The sequence below is a fragment of the Xiphophorus couchianus genome, chromosome 16, assembly GCF_001444195.1.
Source record: "Xiphophorus couchianus chromosome 16, X_couchianus-1.0, whole genome shotgun sequence".
Classification (NCBI taxonomy): domain Eukaryota; kingdom Metazoa; phylum Chordata; class Actinopteri; order Cyprinodontiformes; family Poeciliidae; genus Xiphophorus; species Xiphophorus couchianus.
The window spans coordinates 11,758,480-11,786,241 of NC_040243.1; the positions used below are offsets into that span (position 1 = coordinate 11,758,480).

Consider the following 27,762-nt stretch of genomic DNA (forward strand, 5'->3'; position numbering starts at 1 on the left):
AAATCTTTTTTTTTCTCTGCCATCGCATCACATCAATCTTTTCTGATCTGCCTGCTTTATTTGTTTGTTCCAAAGCCAAATCATTACAGAAACATCAAAAAAGCCTCGGCAGTATTTATGAAATATTTTGATTCTGCCTTGGGCGGCTAATTGTCTGTCAATTTACCCCAGCAAGATGCCTAATCAATCCCCTCAATTTGAGGTCTGAATCAGAGAGGCCCTTGATCATTCATAGTAATTAGAGGGCAAAGAGAAACCTGAGCAACTGATTCAATATTCTACCCCACACATCATTTTGGTGCATTTTATATGTACTGGTACACATTTATAAGCTTTGATAATGGACAGAAATATTATTCCTGAAGGTCATTTTGGTCCTAATATATAATTTCTACTGAAATTATTACTGCTTTACCTAAAACTACCTAAAACTCATCAGCTTGCACATATTGTATTTTACATTAAAGCAAGTTAACTGGTCATTGATTGTAGGAATAAAAGCACTTATAAATGACAGCAACACTCTTAATCATTTTTAATTTCTACCATTAACTTTTCACTTGCATTCCAGTGTTTCTGGCTGAAATGAAGGTTTTCTTTTATTGCTTTTGTTTTTATCCCATTTGACTAAAAGAATAATATAGGAATGAGTCATGTTTAGAGGGCTTAGGTGAATCTTAGAAATGAAGACAAGTAGATGTGCATCAGCAAAACACATCCCGTTTTTCCCTCTGCTGCAGACAATGTCTGGTTTTAGATTGCACACAACCTGAATTAGAAACAAGCTCATAGGAAAATTGACACACTTAGTATTTTACGACTAAGCTCCACAAAAAAGATAAATGGGCAGACAAATTGGATGGTTGAAGGGATGGACGGATGGTAGTCAGATCCACAGTTAACAACACTGGGGAAAGAATGGGAATTTTGCTGTGCAGAATCGTGGAAAGCGAAGAACACTTTTCAGGTAGTACATCATTCCCCAGCCTCACCTAAATACATGGCTTTTCCCAAGAGATGTAAACCAAATACTGGGGCTGACCACAAAAGGACACAGCTGACCCAACCCCACAAAATTGGAGGGAATCTAACATCAGTCTGTATCAGAATGTAAAAAGGAAAAATCTGGAGAAAGCCTGTAGCAACACAACATAACTACAATGACGAACCCTGAGAGGCAATGCCGTGGCATAGTCACATGTGGCTTTTAATGGCACTGTGTCACTACTGTTCATGGATGTGACAGGAGACAGAAGCAGTCAGATGGATTCTGAAGTCATTTAGAGGACTGTCACCTCACATTCTGTCAAATTCAGTAAATATTATTGGACTGTGTTTCTCAATACAGATAACCCAAAGGGCATCAGAGGTCTTTTTATAAGTGACGGAGTAAAATATTTTTCAGTGACTGAGTCAATCAATTCAACTGTGGTCATTCAGGTTCACTCTTTCAAGGCTAAAGGCAAAATTATCCACAGAGCAGCAAACGTTTTTTTTTTTTTTTTAAATAAATAAAATATTTTTAGCAGAGATGCAAATAATGTATATACTGTAAGCTAAAGCTGTTCAGTTTTTGTCACATTGCATCCACAAATTTCAATGGATTTTATTATGTGATAAGAAAAAGTGTTTAATGAATTAGAAGGGACACTTTCCAATTAGAACTGTGTTTTTACATTTACATCTACTTACCAGCTTACAATAGAGGGCACTGGACTTTATTAGGGGTATCAGATTACAGGAATCTGAACAAATGCAAACATTTTTTCTGGTGCTCTTCATATATATCTTGAAAGACAAGATTTACTTTATAATGCTAGACCGCAGTAGGCAATTACATAAAGTTTTAAACTACCTTAAAGTTTCAGGTTTTAACGTGACAAAATGTGAAAAAAGCTCCAGAGATACTTTTGCAAGGAACTGTTTTTATTACAATCTGCATTTATTTTTTTCTGTTTGGTAAATAAACAGGGAATTGTCCCCGGAAAAGACTGACGTATTTATATTATAGAAAAGGCATTGTATGACACTGCGTCTTGATCCACAAATATAGCTAGAAGACATGCCATTAGCTTTCTGTTACCCGGATTTTTTTTGTTGTTGTTTGTTGGTTGGTTTTTTCATCCAATGCTGTTGACTTAATTGACATGTCAAATCTTCAACTCTCTTCATGTGGTGAAAGGTTTCCCAGTGCGTGCGTCAAAGCGCTACAGATACCATTAATGACCGCTATCAGCGTGAATATCCTGTTTTATGTAAGAGTGGGCTATCTGTTTACAAAAGAACCTGTCTCCTCGTTCAGAGGTGAGTCTCCTCAGCACCTCCGCGGCGCTGCTCCTGTGCGTCCTTTTACATCCCCGCGCCCTCCAACTGGAGACAGTCACGGCGCGCACCACGCCAGGAGCGCATCGGAGCATTGCCTTGTCCTTTTTGTCTCGAGCTCTGCGCAACACATTATGGGATTGCTAAGAAAAAGATCTAAACTATCGAGAGTCATGACTCCTCGAAACCAGTGAAATTGTTCTGATGAATTCCTAAAGAAGAAGAAAAAAATGACACATAAGCTCTGAAGAAGTGGCGCATATTTTGACTGGTGCGATTAAACCCAGCTACAGGTAAGCGTTTTGTTGGAGGGGGGGGGGTTCATTTTCGCATATTCTAGAAGTTCAGTTAAGCTCAGGTCAGTTAAGCTCACATGTATCAAATGTTTGTTTTGTTTGTTTGGTTGGTTTTGTTTTTTTTAATCATTATATCTAAATGGATAATTATTTGACTTGATTTTCCGAGCCAGATATATATATATATATATATATATATATATATATATATATATATATATATATATATATATATATATAAACAAACAGAATTGTCGGATGGTGTGTCCAGAGTTTCTCAACATTGTTAATGACTGACATGACCTCTTCGTTTTACTTCACGTTTTGTCAGATTGCATGTCATCTGTACACAATCTCTTAAATAGAATTTATTCATATAGTCTAAAGAAGAGCAATAACAATGACATTCTCGTGAAAAGGAAGAAAGTACAAGAAGAAACAAAAATTAACCGGCATCTTGAAGTTATGTCATCATAATTTATTATTGAATATTTTATTTGCTATGTTACACATTTTTGCAAAGAATCCTTTTTTCAGGTTTTTAAATCCTTCATCGTTTCTTATTGTTGATTCATTGTCTTAATTGTAATGGGAAAAAATTATCGACTTATCACAGATTTGTGTTAATTTTTTTATTCCTCTTCGGTGTGTTGCTAGACTATGATTTATATTATCCTGTGCAAAGAAAAACATATTTTATCCAAGTTTATTTTAGTCCACCTAACTCCCGAAATGGACATTGAGCTGTCACTGAGGTCAAACATCTGTTTCAACATCAGGATGTGTGTTCACTTAACATTGTCCACAGTCCACTCCGTTCTACTGCTACAAAGAGAGAGAAAAAAAGCAGAAACTGGCTCAATAAAACCACTAATGTTATTGGCACTGAAGTTGCGTTTGTCTTTTTCGTACTGGCAGTGAGAAGCACTTTAATCTGACTATAGAAAGGCAGCCTGGCAGTACTCTGATTCTCTCCTTTCAATTACTTGGGTTGGGATTAATCTACAGCCATGCCCAGGCCTTAATAAATTGAAAACACAAAATCTTAGGGGAAATTTAGAGTAAATTGTCACATCTGATCGTTTGTCATTTCCTCCTGGGGAGTTTGTTATTGCTTTCTGCATGGAAATATTTCCCTTGATAGCTGAAGGTCTTCACTGAATATACAAATTGGTGTGACCTGTCTGGTTCTGGCAGGGATCTTCTTCAGACATACTTTTAGTCAGATAAGTTCTCAAGACAGACAATCAAGATGTTAAATCAATAAATTCCCTCCAGGAAAAGCTGTCCTTATGAGTAACGAGAAAAATTAAACATAATACAACAGCTCAAAATGCTGAACTCACAGTATTGTATTGCACAATGTCACTCTTGCATACAACATTATTTTAGATAGTCATCTGATAGTGAGTCATTAGGTTAATGTCAAGTGGGCCACCAGCATCTGTCAGTGAATGCTCTTGATGCTGAAAGGCTTGCTTTTATTATTGGATATATATTATAACCTGCAGAGAAACAATCAGGATCAAAATCAATGTTCTTTTCTGTCTGTGCAGGTGGGATGCCGTAATCAGTTTTGGACAGGGAGAGATCATGGAGCCCTGGATGTTCCCATCATCCCCACCAAACCTAACGGAGCACCTTTTGTATGACAGCTTCATGCAGGGGAATGAGTCCAGCATTAATGGAAGCTACATAGACCACAGCTTCAACCAAACCAGCACTGTGGTCATCACATGTATGTACTTTCTAGTTTGCGCTGTGGGACTTTGTGGGAACGCTTTGGTCATCTATGTTATCCTGCGCTATGCCAAGATGAAGACAGTCACCAACATCTATATTCTCAATCTGGCGGTAGCAGATGTGCTCTTTATGCTCGGACTGCCATTCATTGCCATCCAGCTGGCACTAGTTCACTGGCCCTTTGGGCCTGTGCTCTGCAGGGTCGTTATGACTGTGGACTCCCTGAACCAGTTCACGTCCATCTTCTGCCTTATGGTAATGAGCATTGACCGCTACTTGGCAGTGGTGCATCCCATAAAGTCCACAAAGTGGCGAAAACCACGCATCGCTAAAACTATTAACTTAGCCGTATGGGTAGTTTCACTGTTAGTCAATCTGCCCATCGTTATCTACAGTGGTGTGATTACAAAGCACAATGGCTGCTTCTGCACCATTGTGTGGCCAGAACCTCAAGAAACCTACTACACAGTCTTCATGTTCTACACCTTCATTCTGGGCTTCTTCCTTCCCCTAATGGTCATCTGCCTCTGCTACCTGCTCATCATCATCAAGGTAAAGTCTTCAGGCATCCGAGTAGGCTCCTCCAAAAGGAAGCGATCAGAACGCAAGGTCACCCGGATGGTTTCCATTGTTGTGGCTGTGTTTGTGTTCTGCTGGCTGCCTTTCTACGTTTTCAACGTCACCTCAGTGACAGGCAGCATCAGCACCACCCCCATCCTGAGGAGCACCTTTGCCTTTGTGGTGGTTCTAGGATACGCCAACAGCTGTGCCAACCCAATCCTCTATGCCTTCTTATCAGAGAACTTCAAGAAGAGCTTCCAGAATGTTCTCTGTCTTAAGAAGGTAGGAGGGCTGGATGAGGTTGATCGCAGTGACAGTCGGCAGGACAAATCTCGCATGATGAATGACCCAACAGAGACCCAGAGTACTTTGCTCAATGGTGACCTGCAGACCAGCATCTAGCAAGTTTTACCAGCCTATTTTAGATCTTCTCTGAAAAACCTGAATTATTAGGCATCATTAAACTGAAAAATACAAGGCACCATATGAGTTGGGCTTCTCAGCATTATAGACAACCTAGACAAAAAATCACAGGTTCATTCAAATCTCCTTAGTAAGCTATAAGAGAGTTCTTCATGAAGGAGGCCTGAGGGAATATAACAAGCAGTGACACCTACTTGGCAAATGGTCCCCTGGGTGACATGGATTTTCCCTGGAGACTCAGTATTATATATGTTGTTTACAACAGAGGACCTGCATCAAGTTTCCCAGCAATGTTTGAAAATTACAATGGAACAACACAGGGCTGTGAATATAGTTGTTTGAGCTGCCAGTTATGATTCCCTGGGAAGTAAATATTTATGTAAATAACTGTGCATATAATGGACAAGACATAAAGATTGTTTAAAAAACGGACCAATATTGTCATGCAGCTTATAATTATAACCCTAGACTAGCAGTGTTTAATGTGAAACATCCTTCTGTAGCAGAATGTAATGAACTTCAGTGATCTTGTGTTGATTCTCTTTTTTTTCTGTGGGGTAGTTCACTTGTGATATACCAAATGTAAATGTGAGTAACTTTTGTTCCATGCATTATTGAGGCAATAGCCCAATAAAGCTGCAGCTCCGACAACATACATCACAGTGTTAAGCTAGAAAGATTTTCTTGCTGGTGTTCATTATACTAACTTTCTGTGTATTAAGAGTTTCACATCACTGCTTGTGTATAAGTAAATGTATTACAGGACAGTTTGATCACACGTTACCTCTTTTTCAAAAATGTTGGATTATGTGACTCTAAATTATTCAGTATGAACCCTGGGTTGTTTTGTGTGTTTGTGTTATGCTAGCATATGAAACATGTCCAGATACTGTTTCATGGATGAGGATTGTACTCGTCTTTGCTGTGCACCCATCTGTCAGGGGTTGCTTGAGCTTTAGTGGTTGCCGTGCATCGTTTTTAAAAGAAGAAAAAAAGCATCGATGTTGTGAAATGCAATGACTCACTTAAGAAAAGACAAACATAATTTAACTTTTTAGTGCCATTTGAGAGACAGCAATCTCTCTGTCGCTGAGTAAGTGAGCGATGTGAATTTGTGAAGGGCTAGAACACTTATCTTCAAGAGGTTGTAGTGTTCCTTTATCATCACAGTCATCATAGTGCTGCTTCTCAGCAAAGTCCACACATCACCTTGACAACCTGTCTGAATCAACAGCCAGATTACCGTCTTTACAAAGTATTTTCAGCAGAAGTAAAGTTTCCTCTTCTCTACATTTGTTACACATAAAAAAGTTAAATTACATTTCATTGATCTTCATCACATCACTATGGATTGTGCTAACAGCGTTTCACCTATTTTGTTATGCGTTACGGTGAGGATATCTCGAATGTGTCAACTATGTATTCTACACAATTAATGCAATCATTGTCACATTGTGACACATGTGGTACTTTTGCCCAAAATAATGAGTTTTGCTAACATGCTAGCTAGAGGGCTAATAAGCAGACTTCAATGACTATTTTTGAGTAGTGCTTTCATGTTTACCATTTTTTCCCACTATAGAGCACAAGTAATCACAATGTAATTAAAGTAGTTTAGTGTCTAAATACATCATAATGCATTGGTGACAACCAAAGTTACAACTAAAATAACGTGTTTTAGTTTTTATATTATAAATGTTTTTTTTTACTTAGCCAAAGCTATACTTTGTAAATTATAATGAAAATGTACAATAAAACTACACATAAAATTTTGTGAAGGCTTTAAAAAATATCAAAAAATTGTTGTAAATCACATAGTATTCAGTTATATTTTAACTAAGTGAATTTTGTTGGCAAAAATGGTACACGTAAAAAAAAAAAAACGACTTTTAGAATTAAATAAAAATATTGAACTAGTTACATCTTTGTACAAGAATGTGGCCCCTTGGGTTAGTTTTGGTTCCCTACACGCGTTTGTTTTACACATGCAAATTGCATTATCCAGAGTCCTGCAACTTTTAGATGTCTCTACTTCAGCACACCTGACTCCAAAATAAACTCATTAGTAGAGCTCAGTATATATTACATAGTCTACCTGTTGCATTGTGGATCTAGTTTTAATCATTTTTACCAACATTAAAAAAGCTTTTACCTCTTGTGTTGCATTGTTCTACTGTTGTGAGCCGAGTTAATTATACATTCATTGGTAAGTTAAACATTATGCATGTAGAAGCTGCAAAGATATCTGAAGAAAAAGAAAATTGCCTTTACTATGACCACAATGTAAAGAAAAACTATTCAACCAGAAAATTGTGTCTATTCTGTTAATGGATGGTACAAACTGTAAAGCAGTAAAAATGGTTTGCATCACAGTAGCAGATTAACTAGTGGCATTAGCTCTTCATGCCTTCTTCTTGCAGTGCTAATAAATAGACATTTCAGACATTTGTCTTTAAGATGCATTATGTAGCCAATTTTTTTTGTCCTACTCAGTGTAGTTATCATGGCAACTGTTTCTGTATCGAGTTTGTATAACCCTGATTTTGTTTCTCAAGCTTCTGCTTATTTATAATAAAACAAGGTTGAACCAAAGCTGTGTTGACTTAAAGCAGTTGTATTTTACTTTGATAAATATGCTTTTAAAAAAAGTTCTACATAACATTAAAAGCCTAATTACTTAGAACATATTTTAATTAATTCTGAGCTATGGTTACATAAAATAAAAGTTTGACTTCTCCACATCACAAATAAATGCCTGTTTACTTCAGAAATATGCAGCACTTTAGTATAATAATGCAAAAACTTTTTTCTGTAAAACTCATTCATAAAGTTATACGTTTTATAGCCTGGAATGTGATTTTTTTCTTTTCCTTTATAGGCTGCATTGTGCTTCTGAATGTAGCCACAAGGTGGCGATATAATCACCTGCATAAAAGTTGCTCAAAGACCAGAAACAAAATGTTAAAATTTGACATGTATAGAACTGTATGTCGACAAATTATTTCACCATTCTTTTGCCCTTCTGGGATAATAGCTCATCGATGATACAGAAACTGTACAACCGACAATAGAAAACTATACAGATTTGGCTCAGATGTACTACAGTGCATCATCTAGTCCTTCAGAGGGAAAATGAAACAAAAGACAGCACACAAAATACCCATTCCAGTTTTGTTCTGAGTTTAATCACTGAAACAGACAATGAAGCTCTCCTCTTCTTTTGTTTCAGCGGTTTCCCTGAATGCCTTCGGATGGCCTGAAACTGCTCAAAAATGCATCAAAACCATAATGTGACCATTACATATTAACTGTTGAACTTTACTTCTCAGAAAACCATTATATTCCTCTTACCAAAAAAGATATGCAGGTTTGATTTCGATTACAGAGCAGCAAAATACGAATCTTTTTTCTTTTTTACAACTCAGGTAAGTGCCCTCATTTTTTTCATTTGCATTTTTTCACACGAGGGAATATTTTTAAATTTTGTACTTTTTATACAAACAATTTCAGTAACCCCGACATGGATTATGTGCATCATCTAGATCTGACTGAATCATTTTGTTTTGTTTTTTTTACTGATCTGCAGAGGGAAACGACACCACAGTGATCTGCACCAGCCACAGTTGCAATGAAGGAAGTTTAACACTGATGGATTCAGAGCCAGGCTGTGGTCAGGTAGTGCCCATATATGTGCAATGTGTTTATACATCTTACACATTCACCTTTTCGCTCTGCGAATTGTCGTTCCGGAGCAAGCTTTGAGCCGCAATCCACGGCAATTTTTCACACATGATCGCAAAAAGCCTGGTTGCATGCAGTGTGTTGTTAATTTCAGTTTTTTTTGTTTTTTCCTTTTCTTGCAAAGAAGATTCAGATTTAAAGTTCACATATCAAAGTCCTCTGCACAATGCCACATGAACGCTCTCTTTTAGCATATTTAAACATCACAAAGGTGAGCTGATAAATCCACACCGTCATTATACCCACAATTCCACGAGAATGAAAGCATAATACGTCCAAAAAACATTTCAGGTACCAGAACAGCAAGGAACATGTGACTGTACTGAAAAAAAATAGAAAAAAAATACACAGAAAAAAAAGTAAAAACTCAAAATTTAACAAGTTGCTAAAAAAATAGATATTCCCTGCCCTCAACCAGACTTTAGAATAATAATAATAAAAAAAAACAGTAAATAAATGAACATGAGAACACTCAGGTCCAGATCTGTTTAGTTTCCATGGCAGCGCTTCTCCAGCAACTGGCAAAGGCAGCGTTTCTAAGCTCTCCCATGTTTTCTCTGCTCTTAAAAAATAGATGTATACTAGAATTTATACAGTATTTCAAAGCTAAAGTCACAAATGATGAGTATCATAACCAAACCTTCAAAAGGGTCCTTGCAAAGGTTGCAATACACTGGTTTGTATATACGACTTATTTTATTTTAACTTTTTTCTTTTTTTTTGCATTCAGTCCTATATGCATATGAAAACATACTGTCCTCATTTTGAGCAAGTTAAATGCTTGGTCAGTTGAAATGAGAGCACCATGGGAGAGAAATGGAGGGGGGTGCGGGGGTCAGAATACTGTAAGAAAATCCCAGGTGTGCCCAGCATCACACTCCATCCCTGCAGCAGGAAGGGAAAGGGGACAGAGAGACTGTGGGATCTGGGGCCTCTTCCCACATCAGAACAGGCGACGCCCGACTCTTCCACCACCGATCCTTTTCATTCAGTTTTGTCAAGTAGATGCCAAGAAGTAGCTCAGTGCTTTTCTTTTTTTTTCAGTTTCCATGATTTTACATGTCTTTTTTTTTTTTTTTTTTATCCCTCTTAGTGAAGGAGCAGACTGGTAGTTAAAAGGTTTCAGGTAGGTTTGTGTGTTTGCGTTTCATCCCGCCCCCTCGTCTCTTCGCTCTCTCCCCTTTGAAGCAGTGGTTCTTCATGATCAGTGGTCACAGAAGCTATTCATACTCAAGGAACTGTTTATGATAGAATAAGAGATACCTGAGAGGGAAAACGAGGATCGGATTTAGATTTTATTACTTTCTTTTCAGAGTTCTGCAAAGGTCTAGCTTCGGTTCTTACCCCTCGCTATCAAGTACATCCTTAATGCTGGCCTTGGTGATTATGGCATCGTCGCATTTGAACCACTGGTCTTTGTGTTGACGGATGAAGCTAGTGTAGTGGCCGCTCTCTAACGTGCCTTGGTGGTTGACCACTGCAAACAACGAATACCTGAAATAGAGATAGATCAGCCATGATTTAGATTCCTTAATCAAACTTTATTTGATTATTTTTGTTAATTTAAATATATGTGGCTTACAGCTAACAACGCTCCAAATTTAGTTAATATAATTTGAGTATTACATAAAATCAACAGAAAACTGTTTTACTACGGCTATAATGTAGACTACACAACCATAGGGGCCTGACAGTTGTCATCGACACCACAAGGTGGTTAAAGCATAAAAAGGGTTTTGCTAAAGAAGTTGACTGTTGACAGAGTGCTGTATTCAGGCATATCAATAGAAAACTTAGTGGAAGAAAAAGGTGCACAAGCAATCTTAAAAGGACTTAGTTAAAGCACATTCAAGAGTTTGACAAGGCAGGGACAGAGGCTGCAGCCAGCGCTTTAAGAGTCACTACACAAATGGCCACGTTTCCACTGAGCTGTACACCATTTTATAGTCCGGCAAATTCAGGAGAGCATTTCTACCGCCAGTTGGACTCTCACTGAGGACTCTCACCCAAACGACTAACACAGTGACCAACTAGAGAGGTGATGAATATAATGCACTAGTATGTCATCTACTTGTCACAGGCAGTGATGTTTTTCTGTCCTCCAATCAAAGGACTGTGTTGTGCGACGTGAGTAGCTCCACACTAACCGTACCATACCATTGTCCTATAGACTTGCAATAGAAGGGAGTCCAGGAACAATATGGTACAGGTTTTTTATATGGGACACTTTTAAAATGGAAGCAAAAAAAATATATATAGTGTAATAAACGTGCCGCTCAGTGGAAACAAGGCAGATATACCCAGGACAGAAGTTACAATTTTATTTATTGTGTCAAGCCACTCCTCGACCAGTTTGAGACGTTACATGTTTCTTACCTGGGCGAGAGGAGAAAAGACTGGGCTGTTGCTCAGTGCTCCAAAGTCCTTGCTTTAGATCAAAGTACATTTTGCATTTTATGTGGAAATCAAGATCCCAGAATAAGGACGAAGAGTGGAGAGGCACATAGTCTAAGCAGCTTGAGGTCCAGTGTGAACTTTCCACAGTCTGTGATGATTTTGAGAGCCATGTCATCTGCTGGTGTTGCTCTATTGTGTTTCATCAGGTCCAAAGCCATGGAGATTTTTGAACTGTGATTGCATTGTCCTGAAATGCCAGAACTACCAGTGCCTGCTTTAATCATCTTGGGATCACTATGTTTGATTGGCCAGACAACCCTTGCAACCAAAGGCCACAGACAACCTATGGAGTTTTGTCCAGAGGAAGACAAGACAACAAACCCAACAAGGCAGATGAGCTGATGGAAGCTATTAATACCACCTGGGCAGAGTCATAGGCTGATCGACTCCATGCAACACGGCATTAATGCAGTAATTTATAAAAATTTTTTTAAAAAAATTTTAAAACGCACTGACAAAGTACTGAGTGAGTACACCTTAGAGTACATCCACTTTATTAGGCTGACAATGCACAATTAAAAAGCTACATTTATTGGTCTTATGAAAGGTTTTCATTAGCTCTAAGCCATAATCTGTAAAATAAAAACTCAAAAATGTATTGCTCTGACTGCAATGTATCAAATAGTTTTTTCTAAATCTATTTTGCCAAAAAGATTCTCAGCAGTTTTCTGCATTGTTCAATTGTGTTGATTGCAAGAGACAAATAAAGCTACATTGCAAATCTCAGCATGTCCCCACCATGCAGCACTTTGACATTTTTATTAACAAGTACACCCCCATAAATGTCTTAGAAAATAGATGCCATTGTAACTCCCATGGATGAAGAAAACTAAACAGCTTTTAATAGACCACAGCCTGATTTAATTAGAAGAAGTCACAGTTGGCTGCTTTGGGTCTTTAGCATGTGCTGCTGTGCTCAAGTTAAAATTTATGTGATCACTGTGCTGCTTTAGAACCACTGAGAACAAAATGTCTAGAGATCAGTCTTCCTTCATATGCTAAACCACGGGTACTCACTTATTGTCGTTGTTTAATACGTCAACTGACTGTTGATACTGCCCATTCATTCTGCTCTCTTTACTGTGAATGACAGAAGAAAAACAATTACAGGTTTACATTTTACTTGAGAATAAATTTCCACTAGGTGGCAGAGCAGCACAATTTTCTGTATCAAAGGAACAGACTTGCCACATTTTCTAAATTTGAACATTCCAGACATTTTCAAATTCTAAATTTATGAATAATTGACTCTTTGGGTCATTACATTAACAAATATAAGCAAACAAAAATCACAGGCTGAAAGTTTTTGTTTTTTCCAATTACTTGAACGTGAATGGCAGTTCATCGCTGTTATTTTATTTTAGCAAAATAAAATAAAAAAGATACATTGCTGAAAAATGACATACCTCACTTTGATACTCATTTGTCTCATTTTCTGTATCAAAGCTACATTGTGAATAATTCTTAATCTTAGTCATTACCATGTTTATCCCTCTAAGGCCACACTTTGTTCAGTTTCAATAAAAAATAATAATTTATATGAAACACATTAATTGTTATGTCTACATGTAATACCCCAGCTAATACAGCAGCAAAGCATATATCATGTTTTTGGTTGAAACTCGTCTTTAGATCAAGTTAAAATTACAGTGTTTGTCAGGTTTTTTTCTACATTCTTCATATGAGGATTCAAGCTCAATTTCATTATCATTAATCATAAGACTCATTCTTATGATTATTGAAACAATTGTATCATCAGTAATTAATGTGATTTCCCCAAACTTTGATAAGGTGTGTATGAAGTCTCAAATTCTTAGGATAACAGATTAACATTCATATTTCAAACTACAAGTCATGACAAAGACGCTGAAAGGTTCAAGTTGGATGAATTCATTCTAGTCAAGTGTGTAAAAATTACTGTTTAAACTACAATCCTGCCATCTTAAAAAACTGTTTAATTACAGAGTTTTTATTTAAGAAATATGAACCCAAAGACAGTAACTACACAATAAGTACAACTGTGCTTACTTTTCACAGATATGTATATCTAGCCTTACAATGTGTAATTTTTAAAGCTATTTATGTCCATATTTATAATATTTTTGTGAAGTTACTCCCCCCCCATACGTTTTCAGACTTGGATACGTTTATCAGACTAAAAATAGCTTAAATGAACACAAGAAAAAAAATGATCTGTCCATCATAAGTCAGACAAGATCAGAGTTTTTGTAAAACAAAGCACTTCAAGTTTTCACTGCAGCCTCACCTGGATGCCATAAAGGGCGTCATGTCCAACTCTAAAGGGAAGGAAACATAGGTAGTAATCTTCCTCCGCAACTTAGCAGAGTGCTCAAACCGCTGGAGAGGGCCAGACAGGAATGACGAGAGAAAAAGGGGAAAAGGAAGTAAATTTATAATTAAAATGAATTAATTTTACAACACAATTTATAATTAGATTTATGTTTTCAACACAATAATGGCAAGCTAGAAATGGTCTTGTACTTATTTAGCACAATCCTTTTACAGCGTGTTCCTATGAATATTACAAAGATTATATGTCTCCACTGCCATATAATAAATAAAACATGGACAGTGGAGGACTGTATGAGTCATAGGATTCATGGGTGTCCTGGGACAGAGCATGAAAGCACTAAAACAGTAGGAGGTAAAGCAACAACAGCTATATGGGATGATGAACACACCTACGCACAAAGACTCAACCACACGTATAAATAAAATAATACAATCTTACAATACACAGTCCATAATAACGTTTCTGTGCAGAAACCAACTGTCTTGGAGTGAAGACCAATAATAAACTGGCAACACATCATTACTGACTCACTTTGAGATGAAAACACGCTACAATGGGGAGCTTTTTCATTGTCAGCTGTTTGGTGGACTCCTGGTAACTATGGCAACCGCCGCACTTGATTTTGGCACTGCTTCCAAGATGCTCAGGCCGCGTAAACCTGCAGACCAGAAGACAGAACATGTAACAAACTGTAAATCTGCATGATTACAGATCACAGAATCATGATCTTAGGCTTTTATCATTAACCAGAGTGTAGATTTTGTTGCATCTCAGTTCAGTAAGCGCAACAGCTTCAGCCTGCTCTGTACCTTTAAGAGACTTGCTGCAGCAAGTAGGGGTGTGTGAGGTGCTGCAGTGAAAAAAAAATGGAGGCGAGAAAAGAAAAAAAAGAAGGGAAAAAAAAAAGAGTTGGGGTGAGACAAATGGGAGAGGTAGAGATTGAGGGCATGGGCAGAAAGGGAATTAGGTAGAGAGGCAGGGAAATGAAACAAGATGAGGAAAAGTGAAAAAGAAACCGCAAGAACGAGGGGGCTGCGGAGGAGATTTGAGAGGTCACACCTGCTCCGTCAACCTGGTGATGGGAGAAGATGAGATCCAAGCATAACAAGGTTGTTGTGACTGAGCAGACACCACATGTGACCCTTTGTACAAGCATGGGGAGTTGGGGGGACAAATGAAATTTGTTTGGTTACTACTGCAAAAGGCAATAAGTAAGAATAACAACATGTTTTTGTTTTTTTTTTCCCTCTATTCAGCCGTGTCTAAATAGGATTAGTGTTCCAGTCCAACAGAAAAGAGAACATTACCAGTAGCAGCAGTATAAATCAGTGGTAGAGATGCACTAATCTGGCCTTTCAGGACAAATAACGATTTCAGTCTGATAAGAGAAATGTGCTGCAGAGTTTTGGACAGAGTTGGTAGTTCTAAATCAATCTAAATTAGGAATTAATTAGGGTTATGAATGAAAATGTCTTTAAACCTATCTGATTTTTATTACACTGAATGATGGGAGGTTAGTGAGATGGTGGAAATTGTCATTTCGGATGAATTTAATGAGTAAAAAAAGCCGTTCTATGATATTAGCTAGTTACGATCTCTGACTGTGTCGTCAGTGGAGTTTGAGAAAATTCCCTTTATTTCTGTGCTTCCACTGGTCCATTGTACTGATATTGGTTAGATTTTTCCTCTCTGTGGGACAGGAACATTTACGCTATTTATGCAGTTGTCTGCATTCTTGCTTCTCAGATTGACTGATCTAACGTCAGATAACAAGACCGACAACTCGTAGGTTAAAATTACTATAATTTATGTCAACGTTATTCTTCAATTTATGCTTTTCCTTTAAAATATGTTTTGTCACAACAACAAGATATATATTTTGAAACACAGATAATAAAGTGCAAACTCTTCAAACTTTATGTCCCTCTCTTCTACCCCTGAATAACAAAAAAGAAAGAAAGAAAAAAAAGAGAGAGAAAATGTAATTTGTGGGGTGAAATGAGTTTGTACCTGCGTAGGCAGTCTGTGAGTGTGGTGGATCCTGACAGGTGGCTCTCGCCGTTGACCGTGCTGCCGTCCCCTCCAGGGCTGAGAGGCCAGAAAGGCGTAGATGAGCCTGGCAAATCCAGACTGATGTCCCAAAATGGATCTATTGTTGTTGAAACTCCACTGCGGAAAAAAAAGCAAACAAACACAAGAAAGAGAGGTTAGTCCAGGACGATGTATAATAAATGGGAGTGAGGTTTTACTGTTGGTCTGTTTGTCACTTATTGCAAGTGATGAAAGGATGATGACATATGCTGCAACTTACACATTTAAATCCAGCCATCCTCTCTAGATTTGAATCATGTTTTTGTTTTATTCTGCTGGGAGATGTAAACTGTGTGTGTGTATAATATTTACACTTAATAGGTAAGGCTATAAAGAAAATTGACTTTTCAAAGATTTTTGTCTTTCACCCTAATGGCAGCGCTGCAGCCCACAATGGATGCTTCTAATGGCTGATATGAATAGTGTGACAGAAGAGAAGAGTTGCTGCACATCACTAATACTGATAAGATGAGTCATGATTTTGTAATTCTCAAAGGATAGCAGTGGAAGGCCAATAAATCAAATAGGGATGCATTTATGGTGATGGGAGTGCCACCCTGCAGTAACCTGGCACCATTTGGCTCCCTCCCTTGTACAAAAAACTGATGTATTCTGTTCCTTAATCGCTTATCCTCTTGTAGTCTTTAAGCAGAAAGCCTTCTTAGAAAATTAAGAAGAATGATTAATTGTTAAAGCAGACAATGCAGAAAACATCACAATGGGCAAGGTTTGTCTCCTAGTTTGGGGAAGGTGCTTTGCAGTTCAGTGCAGCGTGCATGTATTAATGCGACAGGACAGCTCTAGGGGGCAGGCGGGCAGCGCTTCAATCGTGCTGCTGTCTAGACAACCCCCATTAAAGTAGCTCTGCAGGGACCGGGCTCTTTGAATAGGAGAAGGAGAGACACATGGTTAAACACCATGTGAAAATGGGCAGCGTCCATTTTGATCTGCCCGTGGGCGAGAGGTAGGTAAAGGTGGATAGACAAGTAAATCCAAGGGAATAAAAAGCCTTTATTACAAGCCATAAACAAGTCTTGCACACTTACTGGCAAACCTGACAGGTAACATCAGATTGCAGGCCTCCGGTGAAGATTTGGTCAATGATGCAGTTACAGTGATTTGGATTGTTGGTCTTCTTCCCGTTGTCATCTCCTGCCGGAAACAGAGAAATCTGAAAAACTGGTTCGACTTCTTTCTCAGTTTACACTTCACCGGTAGCAGTATCACTTCTCTACTTCAATACTCTCAGGTTCTCAAAGAAACCATTATTGCCATGTCTGGAGGTGAGTGAGGCTGACATCACACTGCAGCAGGGCCTATTTACATTCTGCATACCGCTTACTATCCAATTCCCTTGGTATAAACCATTGTTAGTCTCCTTCAGTACGTTTCCAATAATATCAGGTACAACCTTCTTACACTTAAGACTACCACTATACAATTTTCTATGCAAACTATTCTCTGAAAATCGTGTTTTAGGATGTCAGAAGAAATCAAGTCATGTTTTTATTGTACAACCGAAAAAAACATTTCATTTGAAACAAGGGTCAGAGGGATTCAAGCAGAGCTTACTTATTGTGTCTCCTTTGCAGTGTCGATGTAGAACATCCAATGCTGCAATAAGGAACTCGTGGGCATCCTGCTGCTCATATCCTGCGAGGTGACGTGCATGAGTCCACACCAGGTGCAGCAGCCGAAAGGGAATGTGGGGCGAACGGTGGCCCGAGTAAAACTGAGGACACAAAGGAAAGATGCTTAGTGCTTTGAAAATGTCTCTTACCTCTTCACCTTTTGTCGTGTTATGGTTGTGTTATGATTAAGTGAATTCCTCTGGACCCATTGTTACAGGGTACATCAATATGCTGGTTTAAAGCAATTGATTTTAGCTCCCACTGTATATTTATATTTAGTGTTGTTGGTTTGCTGAAAAAGGGAAACTTTGTCCCAGTATCAAGTATTTTACAACCTCTGACCAGTTTAGCTCCATCCATGTTCATCCAGCTTTCTCATCCCTGCAGAAGAGAAACGTCCCCACAGCATGCTGCTGCCACCATCATGTTTACCAATGAGGACTATGTGTTTTAGGAATAATTTATTCATAAACACAAATAGCACAGACATTCAATTACTGAGATCATTAGCTTTTTATGTGATTTACTCTTTTTTTTTTTTCCAAAATACAAATATAAAGCAAGGGCACACTGACTATTAGGTTCACACAATCACTATGATCAGAATCCACCTTAAGAGTTTAATTTACATCATTTTTTCCATCCCCACCACTCCAATGCATTTTAACAGATCAATCAACTGAGAAGTGAGAGAGCCCTGCTAGTCTGTGTTGTTGCAAGACTGCAAAGGTGTTGAGATGGGGGTGGCAAATCAACTCATAATACTTTAGAGCGCCACTTGCCATCTGCGGGCCTGTATGTATGCTGCAAACAGAGAGGATGTAGGAAGACAGTTAGGCAGTGTGGGAGAAGACAAGCTACCCATTATGTAATACTTTTAAATCGCAAGATCTCAAAGTACATACTAAGTAAAAATAGTTTGCTAAAATAACTGGAAAAAGCTGCATGACATCTAATTACTAATTGGTACAACAAAAAATTAACAGGGCTTCCTTTTCTTTCATTTCAACAGCTGCTCGTATTCCTTTCGGGCAACATTTCTCCTCCTCTCCCTGTCTGAGTGTAATCCGCTGCAAAAGGCTGAGTCACAAAATCCAAAAGGGAAAAAAAATAAAAAACATGGTTCTTAAAAGTCCCAGATTACGGCTGCGTGAAATAATTCTTCTTTTCTTACTTAAAGTTAAAAGTTCACAAACACCTCCTATAAGCAAGCAGTGCATCATACCTCCTGAAAAAGCTGCGACATCTCACACACCAGACAGGAGTTTGATTGCATCTCGCACTTGTGTCTGTCTGAGAGAAAAAAGTCTCGCAGCAGCGGTGTGTGTGTTAGGGCCTGGACGATACAGTTCATGAAACACGTGTTGCCCAGGTTTATTAGCCCTCGTAAACCTGCAGGACGAAAATACAAAAACAGAAGTGTGAGAACGACATGGCAGGGAAACTGCACATATTTGACTTCATACTGCTGGCTTAACCTGTAAGCATTTATTTCATTTAGGAATCAGATAGGTAGCTCAAAAACAGTGTGATACTGAAGCTGGCTTTCGAGCTGTAGGTGTAGTAAAGGCCTATTTCATCGCTTTTTTGTCATCTGTGCTAACTTAGATCAGCTCTCTGTCAAGATCTGAACACAAATACACTTTACTTTTCATATTAATATTTGCAAAAAAAACATTTCACATTTTCCCCTGGACATCACAGTTTAGATTGCGTTAGGACATGCTAGGTGAACTGTGACCCTGTGGACTCTGTGGACGTTTCCACTCACGTGTGTTCAAATGTTTCTTGAAACAGTTTAATTAATAAATGGCTTGTGATTTAATAATATGGTTTTGGTTTAGATGTCCAAGCCAGCAAACCGTGTGAATCCTGGAGAAGACCACAAAGCTGTGAACAATTCATTTAGCGTCCTCCTCTGATGGCCGGTTGAACAGGTGGAACACAGCCAGGTTCTGGATGCGATCTAAACCGAGTAAGGTTTGGTGCTAGAGGAGCGTGCTCAGTAAGATGTTAAACACTTTACACTGGTTCTGGCATGCAAACTGTCCAAACAACACACAATCTATCAGTCAGTCAGGCTGACCAGTTATTCTGTCTAAAATTTGAGGGGAAAAAAGGTCCAAACGGATAAAACAAAATGACCTAGAGTACAAGAAAGCAACAGATTGCTGTAAAACAGTAGCTTCAGTGAATAACAGAGACAAAACGAAGCTTGTGATGCGCTTCTAACTCGGAACACAGAGTTCTGCATCTCGCTGTGCTTTGCCTGTGGGGTTGCTCTGTGCAGTTGACCTTGAGTATTGCACTTAAATGCACGACTAACCCCAAGCGCACTTGCACAAAAAATACAAAATACCATGACAACTCATAACTGTCAAAAAATGAAAAACTGTTCTGGTTATGATACGCAGGCTGAACAAGTGCGCTCTATTGCCTACCTATGGTACAGTTTGTAGTGATTTTCCTTCGCTTTGGATTGTGTCGTAATAACTCTAGCTCTCTCTTAGTCGGCTCCCACGTTGTGTATTTCTCCCCAATGCCTGTTGAGCACACAAGAAACAAAAATATGACAGCAGTGAAATATTAAGACAAAACGGACTAAAAAGCTGCCTTTGTGTTTCCTGAATGATATAAGCAGAATGATATACCTTGCAATTTCCAGGCCTTCCTCTGTTCCTCTTTGGCAATCTGTTCCATGTCTTTGTCGTATATGTAGTCTTGACACACAAAACAGTATATTCCACCGTATAATAAGTCTATTGCTGGAAAGAAAAGAAAGGACATTACAAATTCATTATAACATATTTCTGAGTTTGAGGTTCAGGCAGATAAACTTAAAGGAGAAACTCTCCCTACGTCGTCTTTAAAAGTGAAAGTTTCAAAACTACTACAAATCTGTCCTAATTTATTTAAGCATCCTGTATTTTTGTTTAGATTTTCCAGCTACTAAAAATGTGCAAAATAGATAAGTGAACAAAGATACAATAGTAAAAAAAAAAAGAAGTTCTAAGCAGCCTTCTGCCTCAGTTATATTAGAAGGCCTCCAAACTTCAGCTTGACGAAAAATTTTAACATTCATCTTCAAAGTAATATAATTGACATTGATTTAAAAAGTAGAAACATAAGAACATGAGTGGAAATACTATAATCATCGCCCTCTTAGTGTATATCCATGCTTCAAACTTAATAAGTAATACATCTGATTTTCATAAAGATGATCATGTTTATGAAAAAATGTGTTTCAGTACCATGAAACTAGTAATATTGGTCAAAGTTCACCAGAATCTATTTGTGATCACATTACAAAAACTGAGTAACTATGAAACAGCAGCAGTGATGGTATAGGCATACTTGTTTCACCTCTCCCACCCATGTACTAACACATACGCCACCATCTTCCATCCTCCAAGTCCACAGCAACAATACCTCAGCTCTGTTGCCATGACAACCTATTTTTAGTTTAACTGGACGCATTTCTGTTTTTGGCACTACCCACACTAAGAAAGTAAGCTTCAGCGTTATTCAGAAACCTTTCAACAACCGAATGTGCAGATTTAGGACAAAAAGAAATGCAACACAATGAAGTGGCGATGGAAGAGGAGAATATATTGACTACAAGAACTTCACTGACAGACAAAAATCGATTACTTTTCCTCACCTGAGCGAAGCACAAGAACAGCGAATGAAAAGATTGGAACATGAGGGGGAAAAAAGTTGATGTGAAAAGGGCTGAAGATCTGAAGAGATCTAAGAGTGAGGCTGTTTAGAACAAACACGTCGAAGCAGCATGAAAGCAGCCCTAAGAGTAAAGCTGCCATCAAGCCGTTTTGCACACAGGGGAGATTGGATTAATTTGATTTGAAGCAGAGATGAGCAGAGGGCCAATGTCAGAGCAGCTTCTGTGTAGCTCAAAGCTAATTAACACCATAACCATTCACTTGAGGTATATGTGTTTAACCAAACTGTTAAGCAGCATTAATTCAATTCAAGCTGTTAAAGACAATAAAGTAAGAGTATTGCCCCTATGTGTTAATTTGCCTACATCAGAGTGACATCTAAATCTTAGACATTAGCATCTTTTTAACACAATTAGAATGTTCATATATAGCAAGGCTTTTGGAAGATTTAGTTTCGTTTCTTTAACCAATTTCTTCTGTTATTTTAAGATGTGCTCTATTAACTTGAATGTAACATCACTGACTTTGGCTGTTCCTCTCCAATTGCAACATGAGATTTAGAAGCAGAAGTTATAATTATGATACTTGAAACACCTGTTAAAACGTTAACATCTTATTGCACCATACAGTAGTGGAAAGACATAAGTAATATGTGAACAAGAAGGCACAAAAGTGAAGAATTAAAAAGGAAAGGTTCAAAGAATCTAAGTATCTAGTAAAACCTGTTTCTCCTGTGTTCAGGCAACAGACTGCGATGATCATCATATGTCTATTAATTGGAGATTTCTTTTAATTCAAACAATTTAAAAAATTACTAACATTTCACAAACAGTAAGCAAATTGAGTAAAAGACAGCACAAACTTGCATTAGTTAGCCCCAATACCTGTAATGTGCATTAAGTCCTTTTCAAAAGAGGCAAAAACAAATCGAGTGGGAGAAAAATAAATAAATAAAATGTTTTACTTGTGGTGCTAATGCATTTTTAATTGTTTCCACATTAAATTTCATTGATGGATAAAAACAAAGACATATAGCTTGTTTTATAACTTCTGGAGTACCAAAGTTAAAATGCCTTTAACTTTAGAATGCCAGGGAGTGTTGACGGTGTACCAATGGCTGACAAATAAGACATTTTTGGGACAATGAAACATTTATATTAAAATGCCTTTTGTAAATGCTGATTGGGCTCGCCCAATCCCAAAAAGCTGATCAGTATAGAAGATCTCACTTCAGATGGCACTGAAGACTAGCCTACCTTTTGACATCATATCGGTGAGAGAAATAGCAACAGTGTAGTACAAAGACATCACCAGAAGCAACAACATGAAGACAACACCGATTACTTCAAATAGAATGTACAGCTTCATATCAATAAATGACAATATTACTGGAAAGTTAATTTATTTCAGTAATTCAATTCAAAATGTTGACTCATGGCTAATTAAAAAAAAATCCCACAAAAATCTGAACCTTATTAAAAAGGACCATAAAAAGTTATTTGAATTGAGCAATTAGTGAAATTTAATAGAGAAATGTTAAAAGCACTTCAGTGTGTGGCAGTTGGCCAATGGCACCTCTAAGGGCGTCATCTGCATTACATCTGCTGCTTGTAATCCTTTTTCTGCAAGTTCTTCCTTTCTTTAAACTTTTTATTAATAGGGTAGTGTACAGAACTCACCCAGAAGATTTAACTTAATGACATTTTGTTGCGTACCATCATTTTGGAAGGTCTCATTCACAGTATACTGGAAATCTGCAGAGTCGGCGTTTTAACCCGTGATTGTATGCAATACATTTATTTAAAACAACATAAAAAAAATTAATAAATAAAAAAAATAAAATAAACACCATTGGTTGTGTGAGATATTATACATTTCTGAAAAACTGACTTTAAGGAGTTTAATGTAAAAATTAAGACATAAAGCCATTAAATTTATCAGTGAGTTTAATGTTTTTTATAATGCTCTATTTTACTGACATCCACCAGTATGTCTATATGAAGAGTCGACTGGGAGACATCACAAGATAGCTGAGAAGCAAGCACTGCATTTGTATATACAGTGAAATCTGACATTCCTTAAATTGGATTGGGAACATTGGTCTCATGTGGACACCAACATAATTTAATACTAGTCTGATATAATGATGGCTCATTCTACAGCAAGACAGAAACAAAAATGTGAAGTAAACTTTCAGTGTAACTCTGTTGAATGTGGTAACTTCCAGAAAGTATCTATTGTAAAACATATTGTGGGCAGTAGTATGTATGGAAGAATGGGCCACTTACCTAGATTGTGTCTTTTGCTTTTTGCGTGTTCGTGAATGTGTTTCTTTGTAAAACAGCCAAAAAAGACGCAGTAGAGACAAGAGTGGAGTCGGTTCAGGTGGGCGCCACACATGTGACAGATGCACGACTTGGCCTGCAAAACAAACAAACAAACAAAAAACAGGGAGGATGGGGGTTTGGATCAAAACAAGGGAGAGAAGCTAGTGAGTGAGAGTGAAGGAGGAGACAACAGAATACTCATGGTAAGTGGGAAGTATACAGAGAGGAACTGTTTGCCAGCTGAAACAGATTTCTATCTTCCAGTTGCTCCCGTAAACACTTCAGAGAACACATTGCTTGAATAAACCTGACATGAAAGCAGACTGACGACTGCTCTGCCTGTTGACAAATCAAATACAGTCGAAAAACAACATATTTCCACGAAGAATCTTTCACTCTCCAAAACACACACAGACGATGATGGGATTTACTGCTTGGCAGGCGCACTGCAAGAGATGAGCAAGATCTGTCTGAGGCAAACAGGCACCACATCAGCAGTGGCTGTGTGCGCGTATGTGTGTGGGTGATAGGTTTGGCTTATATCGTTGAAGCAATCTGCAAAACTGTGCATCTGAAAGCTTGACACTACTGGCAAACGTGCCGAGAGCCAGTCCAAGTCCCGCCAATTCCCACTGCGTTCAGCAGTACAACTGTTAATGTGTACAAATGTTGCAGAAAGACATGGCAAGTTGTTAAATACAGTAGACATTGCTAAATCTTCAAATTAAACTTCAAATTAAGGCTTATAAGAGTAGCATAAAGACATCTGTGTTTTTGTGTTCTCTACAGTTTTATGCCAATTATCCTTTTTAAGCACATTCAGAGTCATGGTAGAGCAGAAAAGTCACCAGAATGTCTGCTTTGTAAGGAAGAAAGAGGGTGAGAACTGAGGAAAGTAGGTGTGAAGCAGGTGAAGATGCACAGAAAAAACTAAATCTGATACAAGCCAGTTATCATCTCGTATCTCAGATATCATCATATCTCCTCGTTAGTATAGTGGTGAGTATCCCCGCCTGTCACGCGGGATACCGGGGTTCGATTCCCCGACGGGGAGTGAAGTTTGTTTCAGGTCCCTCTTGAAAATGAGATCTAGATTTCAATGGGGTTTACCTGATTAAATAAAGGAATATTATATTATCAGTTACCCATTACTAATAAACAGTGGAAATTTAGTGCAAGATGAACCTGCACCCAAAAACATCTAAAGCTTTTGAAAACAAGCTCAGTGAATCTGACCAGCATTATCTACATATTGTTCACTTTTGTCTAGAGATACAATAGAGTAACTAAACTCCATCTGAACATCAACCCTTGGTATAATGGGAAAACAAGGAGTCATCCCTTTCATCCTCTTCTCCGTGCATGATTCAAAAGACATAATTTAGAAAATCAACTGTACAATAGATACTTCTCTTTGATAGTGGTAATTACCAATCATTTAAAAACTCTAAATATTCCCTCAAGATTAGCAAAAAAAAACCCCAATATCTCCAAAATAAGAGTTACGTATGTTCGGCAAGGAAATTCATAACTACATTAGCTGTCTTCATGAAGAACTAAGGAATCATCGCCAATGGTTCATCAAGTTATACATTTTGAGTAGTGGAAAAAGTGAGGTATAATCTGTCTTTTACAACAAAAAATGCTGCATTTCTTTTTAGTTGATTTTTACATGCATGTGTCTCTGTCTCATAAAAACCACCAGTGTTGCAAAGATTCTGTTTTTTGACTTATGGCTGTTCTGTAGAAAACTTGTCTCATTTTAATATAACTGATTCATTAAGTCAATTGCATTTTCAATTAAACAAAAAAAATTTAAAATAATTGAATATTCTTAAAGATAATCACATGAAAATTAAATTTTTCCCAATTTCTATTGTTTTTAATGGTTAATATTTCCACAAACCTTTTCATTTTGACTTCATCTATCTTTATTATATATGAGAGTTTTTGCACTCAAGATTAGATTTAAATTATTATATTAAAACCTAGTTTAAAACATAGTTTCCATGCTAATACCATATATTTGATAGAGGTTCTTTGTGTCAATGTTTCTCCAAATCTCATTTTGCCAAAGTTGCAACAGTGTACACAAACCAAAGTTTTTTTTAATAGGAGATGCAAATTACAATTGTATAATTTATAAAAAATGTATAATTATATTAGAAGTGTGTGCAACACAACTGAAATTGCCATGGGCAGAGCCGAGATTCTCACACTTGACTTGAAATTAGGGATGCACAATATATCCTCATCAAAAATTTGCAGCAGTATAGTCAGAGGAAGGAGTTGGCCATGTGGTTTTTATTTGGACATGTAACAGTGATTGTGGGTGATTTTAACTGAAGCAGAGAAGTAATATCAGTTTCTCAAAGGTGTTGTAAAATATAATAACACTGGTAAATATAGATTAGTAGCCATATTAGCAATGTTAACACCAGATATTGATTTTAGCACATTTTCATTTTGGTACATTCCTAGTTAATATACCACAAACTCACTTAATAGTATTATCAAAATATATCTAAAAAGAAATATTAAAAGCAGTGATTATTTCTGTTCTAATAACATTGTCTTTAGCATTCAACATTATCTTGACTCGTAGACTTAAGTTTTAAACATACACAAACTTAAGTAAATAGTTTTAGGGCTTATGCAGAATTTGACTTAAATCGCACTACATAGAAATTGGATTTTTGGGGGGGGGGGGGTTTGGCTCTTTTAATACATTAACCCAATGCACAAGTATAAAAAGAACCAATATTAGCAGGGTAATTAGTAGTGCCATTTGCTCCGAGCCTGTACTCAGCTGTTAAACAGCTTACTCAGTCATTTTAAAAATGTTACCACAATAGCAGAGATGGGCAGAGCGACTGTACTTAGTAGAACATAAACACTGGGGGTTTTGTGATCAGAAATCTTTCCAGACAGCTAAATCTGTTTTTCTTCTGTGCATGGTATGGAGACATTCACATTCGAAGTGATCCGATTGCATTGATACTTTGGCAAGTGAATATACTTTAGGATGGTTTTCCTCACAAGCCATCAGGGGTGGCTTGAGACAACTGCATGCATTTGTCTGAACACAATATGTCCAGGGGCATGTACATTGGCTACCCATTGACCTGAGGCGACACCACTCAGGCAGCAGTTTCTTGCACCATGCAACCAAAAAGCAAATGTCAAAAAATATGTACGTGGACACAAGATCAATTAATACACTCTATACACCTGAAGAGTAGTGTGATATAAGCAATTCATATTTGAAAAGTAAAAGTGTGAGAATCTGAGGAATTCTGGTGTGTTGTCAAAGTAATAGAGGGCTGATGTGGGCAGTTTATAGTGTAAACAAGCTACTACTTATATAAGATTAGCACAACTAGTTTGCCTTTTTTAACACTTTACCACACAACATGCATGTTTATGTTTTTCAGCTAACATTCTGTATCTACATCTTCTTTGAATACTAAAACCATCATAACACATGAAAAATAACATTAAACAGCTTCATAAGTTCATTAGAGCCAACATCAGTCAACATTTATATCTTGTGTTAAATCATGTTAATTCTTATTTGGCTGTAGCGCTGTGAATAAAATAATAAATGTAGGTGATTGAAATTGTAAAACCACTGTGGCAGAGTTTTGATTGTGCTTTATTCATTTAATCACAGTTCATCATACTTCTTTTAACACATTAACCCAATGCTAATGTGCTTAGCTACCCATTAACGTGATTACTCTGTTTGACTGAGATATGTTGAAATTCATGACCGCTCTTCACCATGTCAAGCCTTGTGAGAGTGCTGCTATAAGCTTTAATGTACAAAAACAAGTGTGTTCAGTACGCAAGTTCCTGCACAATTAATCAAAACAATTGCCTCTATGAGATCAGTTTAAAATAAATGTTGCAAATTAGTTCATAGTGTTAAAGATGACACACCTCACTGAACTACATGTTAGGTCACATTTTACGTACAGTGGCGTACAGAGGCTCACAGAAAAGCTCCCAATCTGGTTTGTATATCGGTACGAGGCATGGATTGTAACAACACTGCAGTTGAGTGGATATTTAAGTTCTTTAACACTAAGCTTGGTTTTATTGAAACTGGCTAAACAGTGACTCAAGCAAAACCAGAAAGAATTAGTGGGAAAAAAAAAAGATTTTCTGGAGGAC

At 37.5% G+C, this 27,762-nt stretch overlaps 2 protein-coding genes and 1 non-coding gene across 4 annotated transcripts in view; 2 read left to right on the forward strand and 1 right to left on the reverse strand.

Moving 5' to 3' along the window:
• The first annotated feature begins 2,228 nt into the window (after window positions 1-2,228).
• LOC114160022 (somatostatin receptor type 2-like) lies at window positions 2,229-6,332 on the forward strand. The gene is made up of 2 exons (XM_028042363.1): window positions 2,229-2,615; window positions 4,175-6,332. Exon 2 carries the CDS (start codon window positions 4,212-4,214, stop codon window positions 5,322-5,324), a length of 1,113 nt encoding a protein of 370 aa, XP_027898164.1. The 5' UTR covers window positions 2,229-2,615; window positions 4,175-4,211; the 3' UTR covers window positions 5,325-6,332.
• A 2,176-nt stretch (window positions 6,333-8,508) lies between these two features.
• Window positions 8,509-27,762, reverse strand: part of LOC114160021 (ubiquitin carboxyl-terminal hydrolase 22) — a 29,106-nt gene continuing 9,852 nt past the window's right edge. For both annotated transcript variants that reach the window (XM_028042361.1, XM_028042362.1), the window contains 12 exons: window positions 23,548-23,680; window positions 20,231-20,344; window positions 20,021-20,122; window positions 18,805-18,971; window positions 17,521-17,680; window positions 16,995-17,100; window positions 15,868-16,026; window positions 14,389-14,515; window positions 13,810-13,901; window positions 12,561-12,623; window positions 10,431-10,580; window positions 8,509-10,349 (listed from right to left, as the gene is read on the reverse strand). In XM_028042361.1, the coding sequence (XP_027898162.1) occupies window positions 10,307-10,349; window positions 10,431-10,580; window positions 12,561-12,623; window positions 13,810-13,901; window positions 14,389-14,515; window positions 15,868-16,026; window positions 16,995-17,100; window positions 17,521-17,680; window positions 18,805-18,971; window positions 20,021-20,122; window positions 20,231-20,344; window positions 23,548-23,680 (1,416 nt within the window). In that variant the 3' untranslated portion in view covers window positions 8,509-10,306. The remainder of the gene's footprint in view (window positions 10,350-10,430; window positions 10,581-12,560; window positions 12,624-13,809; window positions 13,902-14,388; window positions 14,516-15,867; window positions 16,027-16,994; window positions 17,101-17,520; window positions 17,681-18,804; window positions 18,972-20,020; window positions 20,123-20,230; window positions 20,345-23,547; window positions 23,681-27,762) is intronic.
• On the forward strand, window positions 24,569-24,640 carry trnad-guc (transfer RNA aspartic acid (anticodon GUC)). Its single transcript has one exon. It is a non-coding gene; the product is annotated as a tRNA-Asp (tRNA).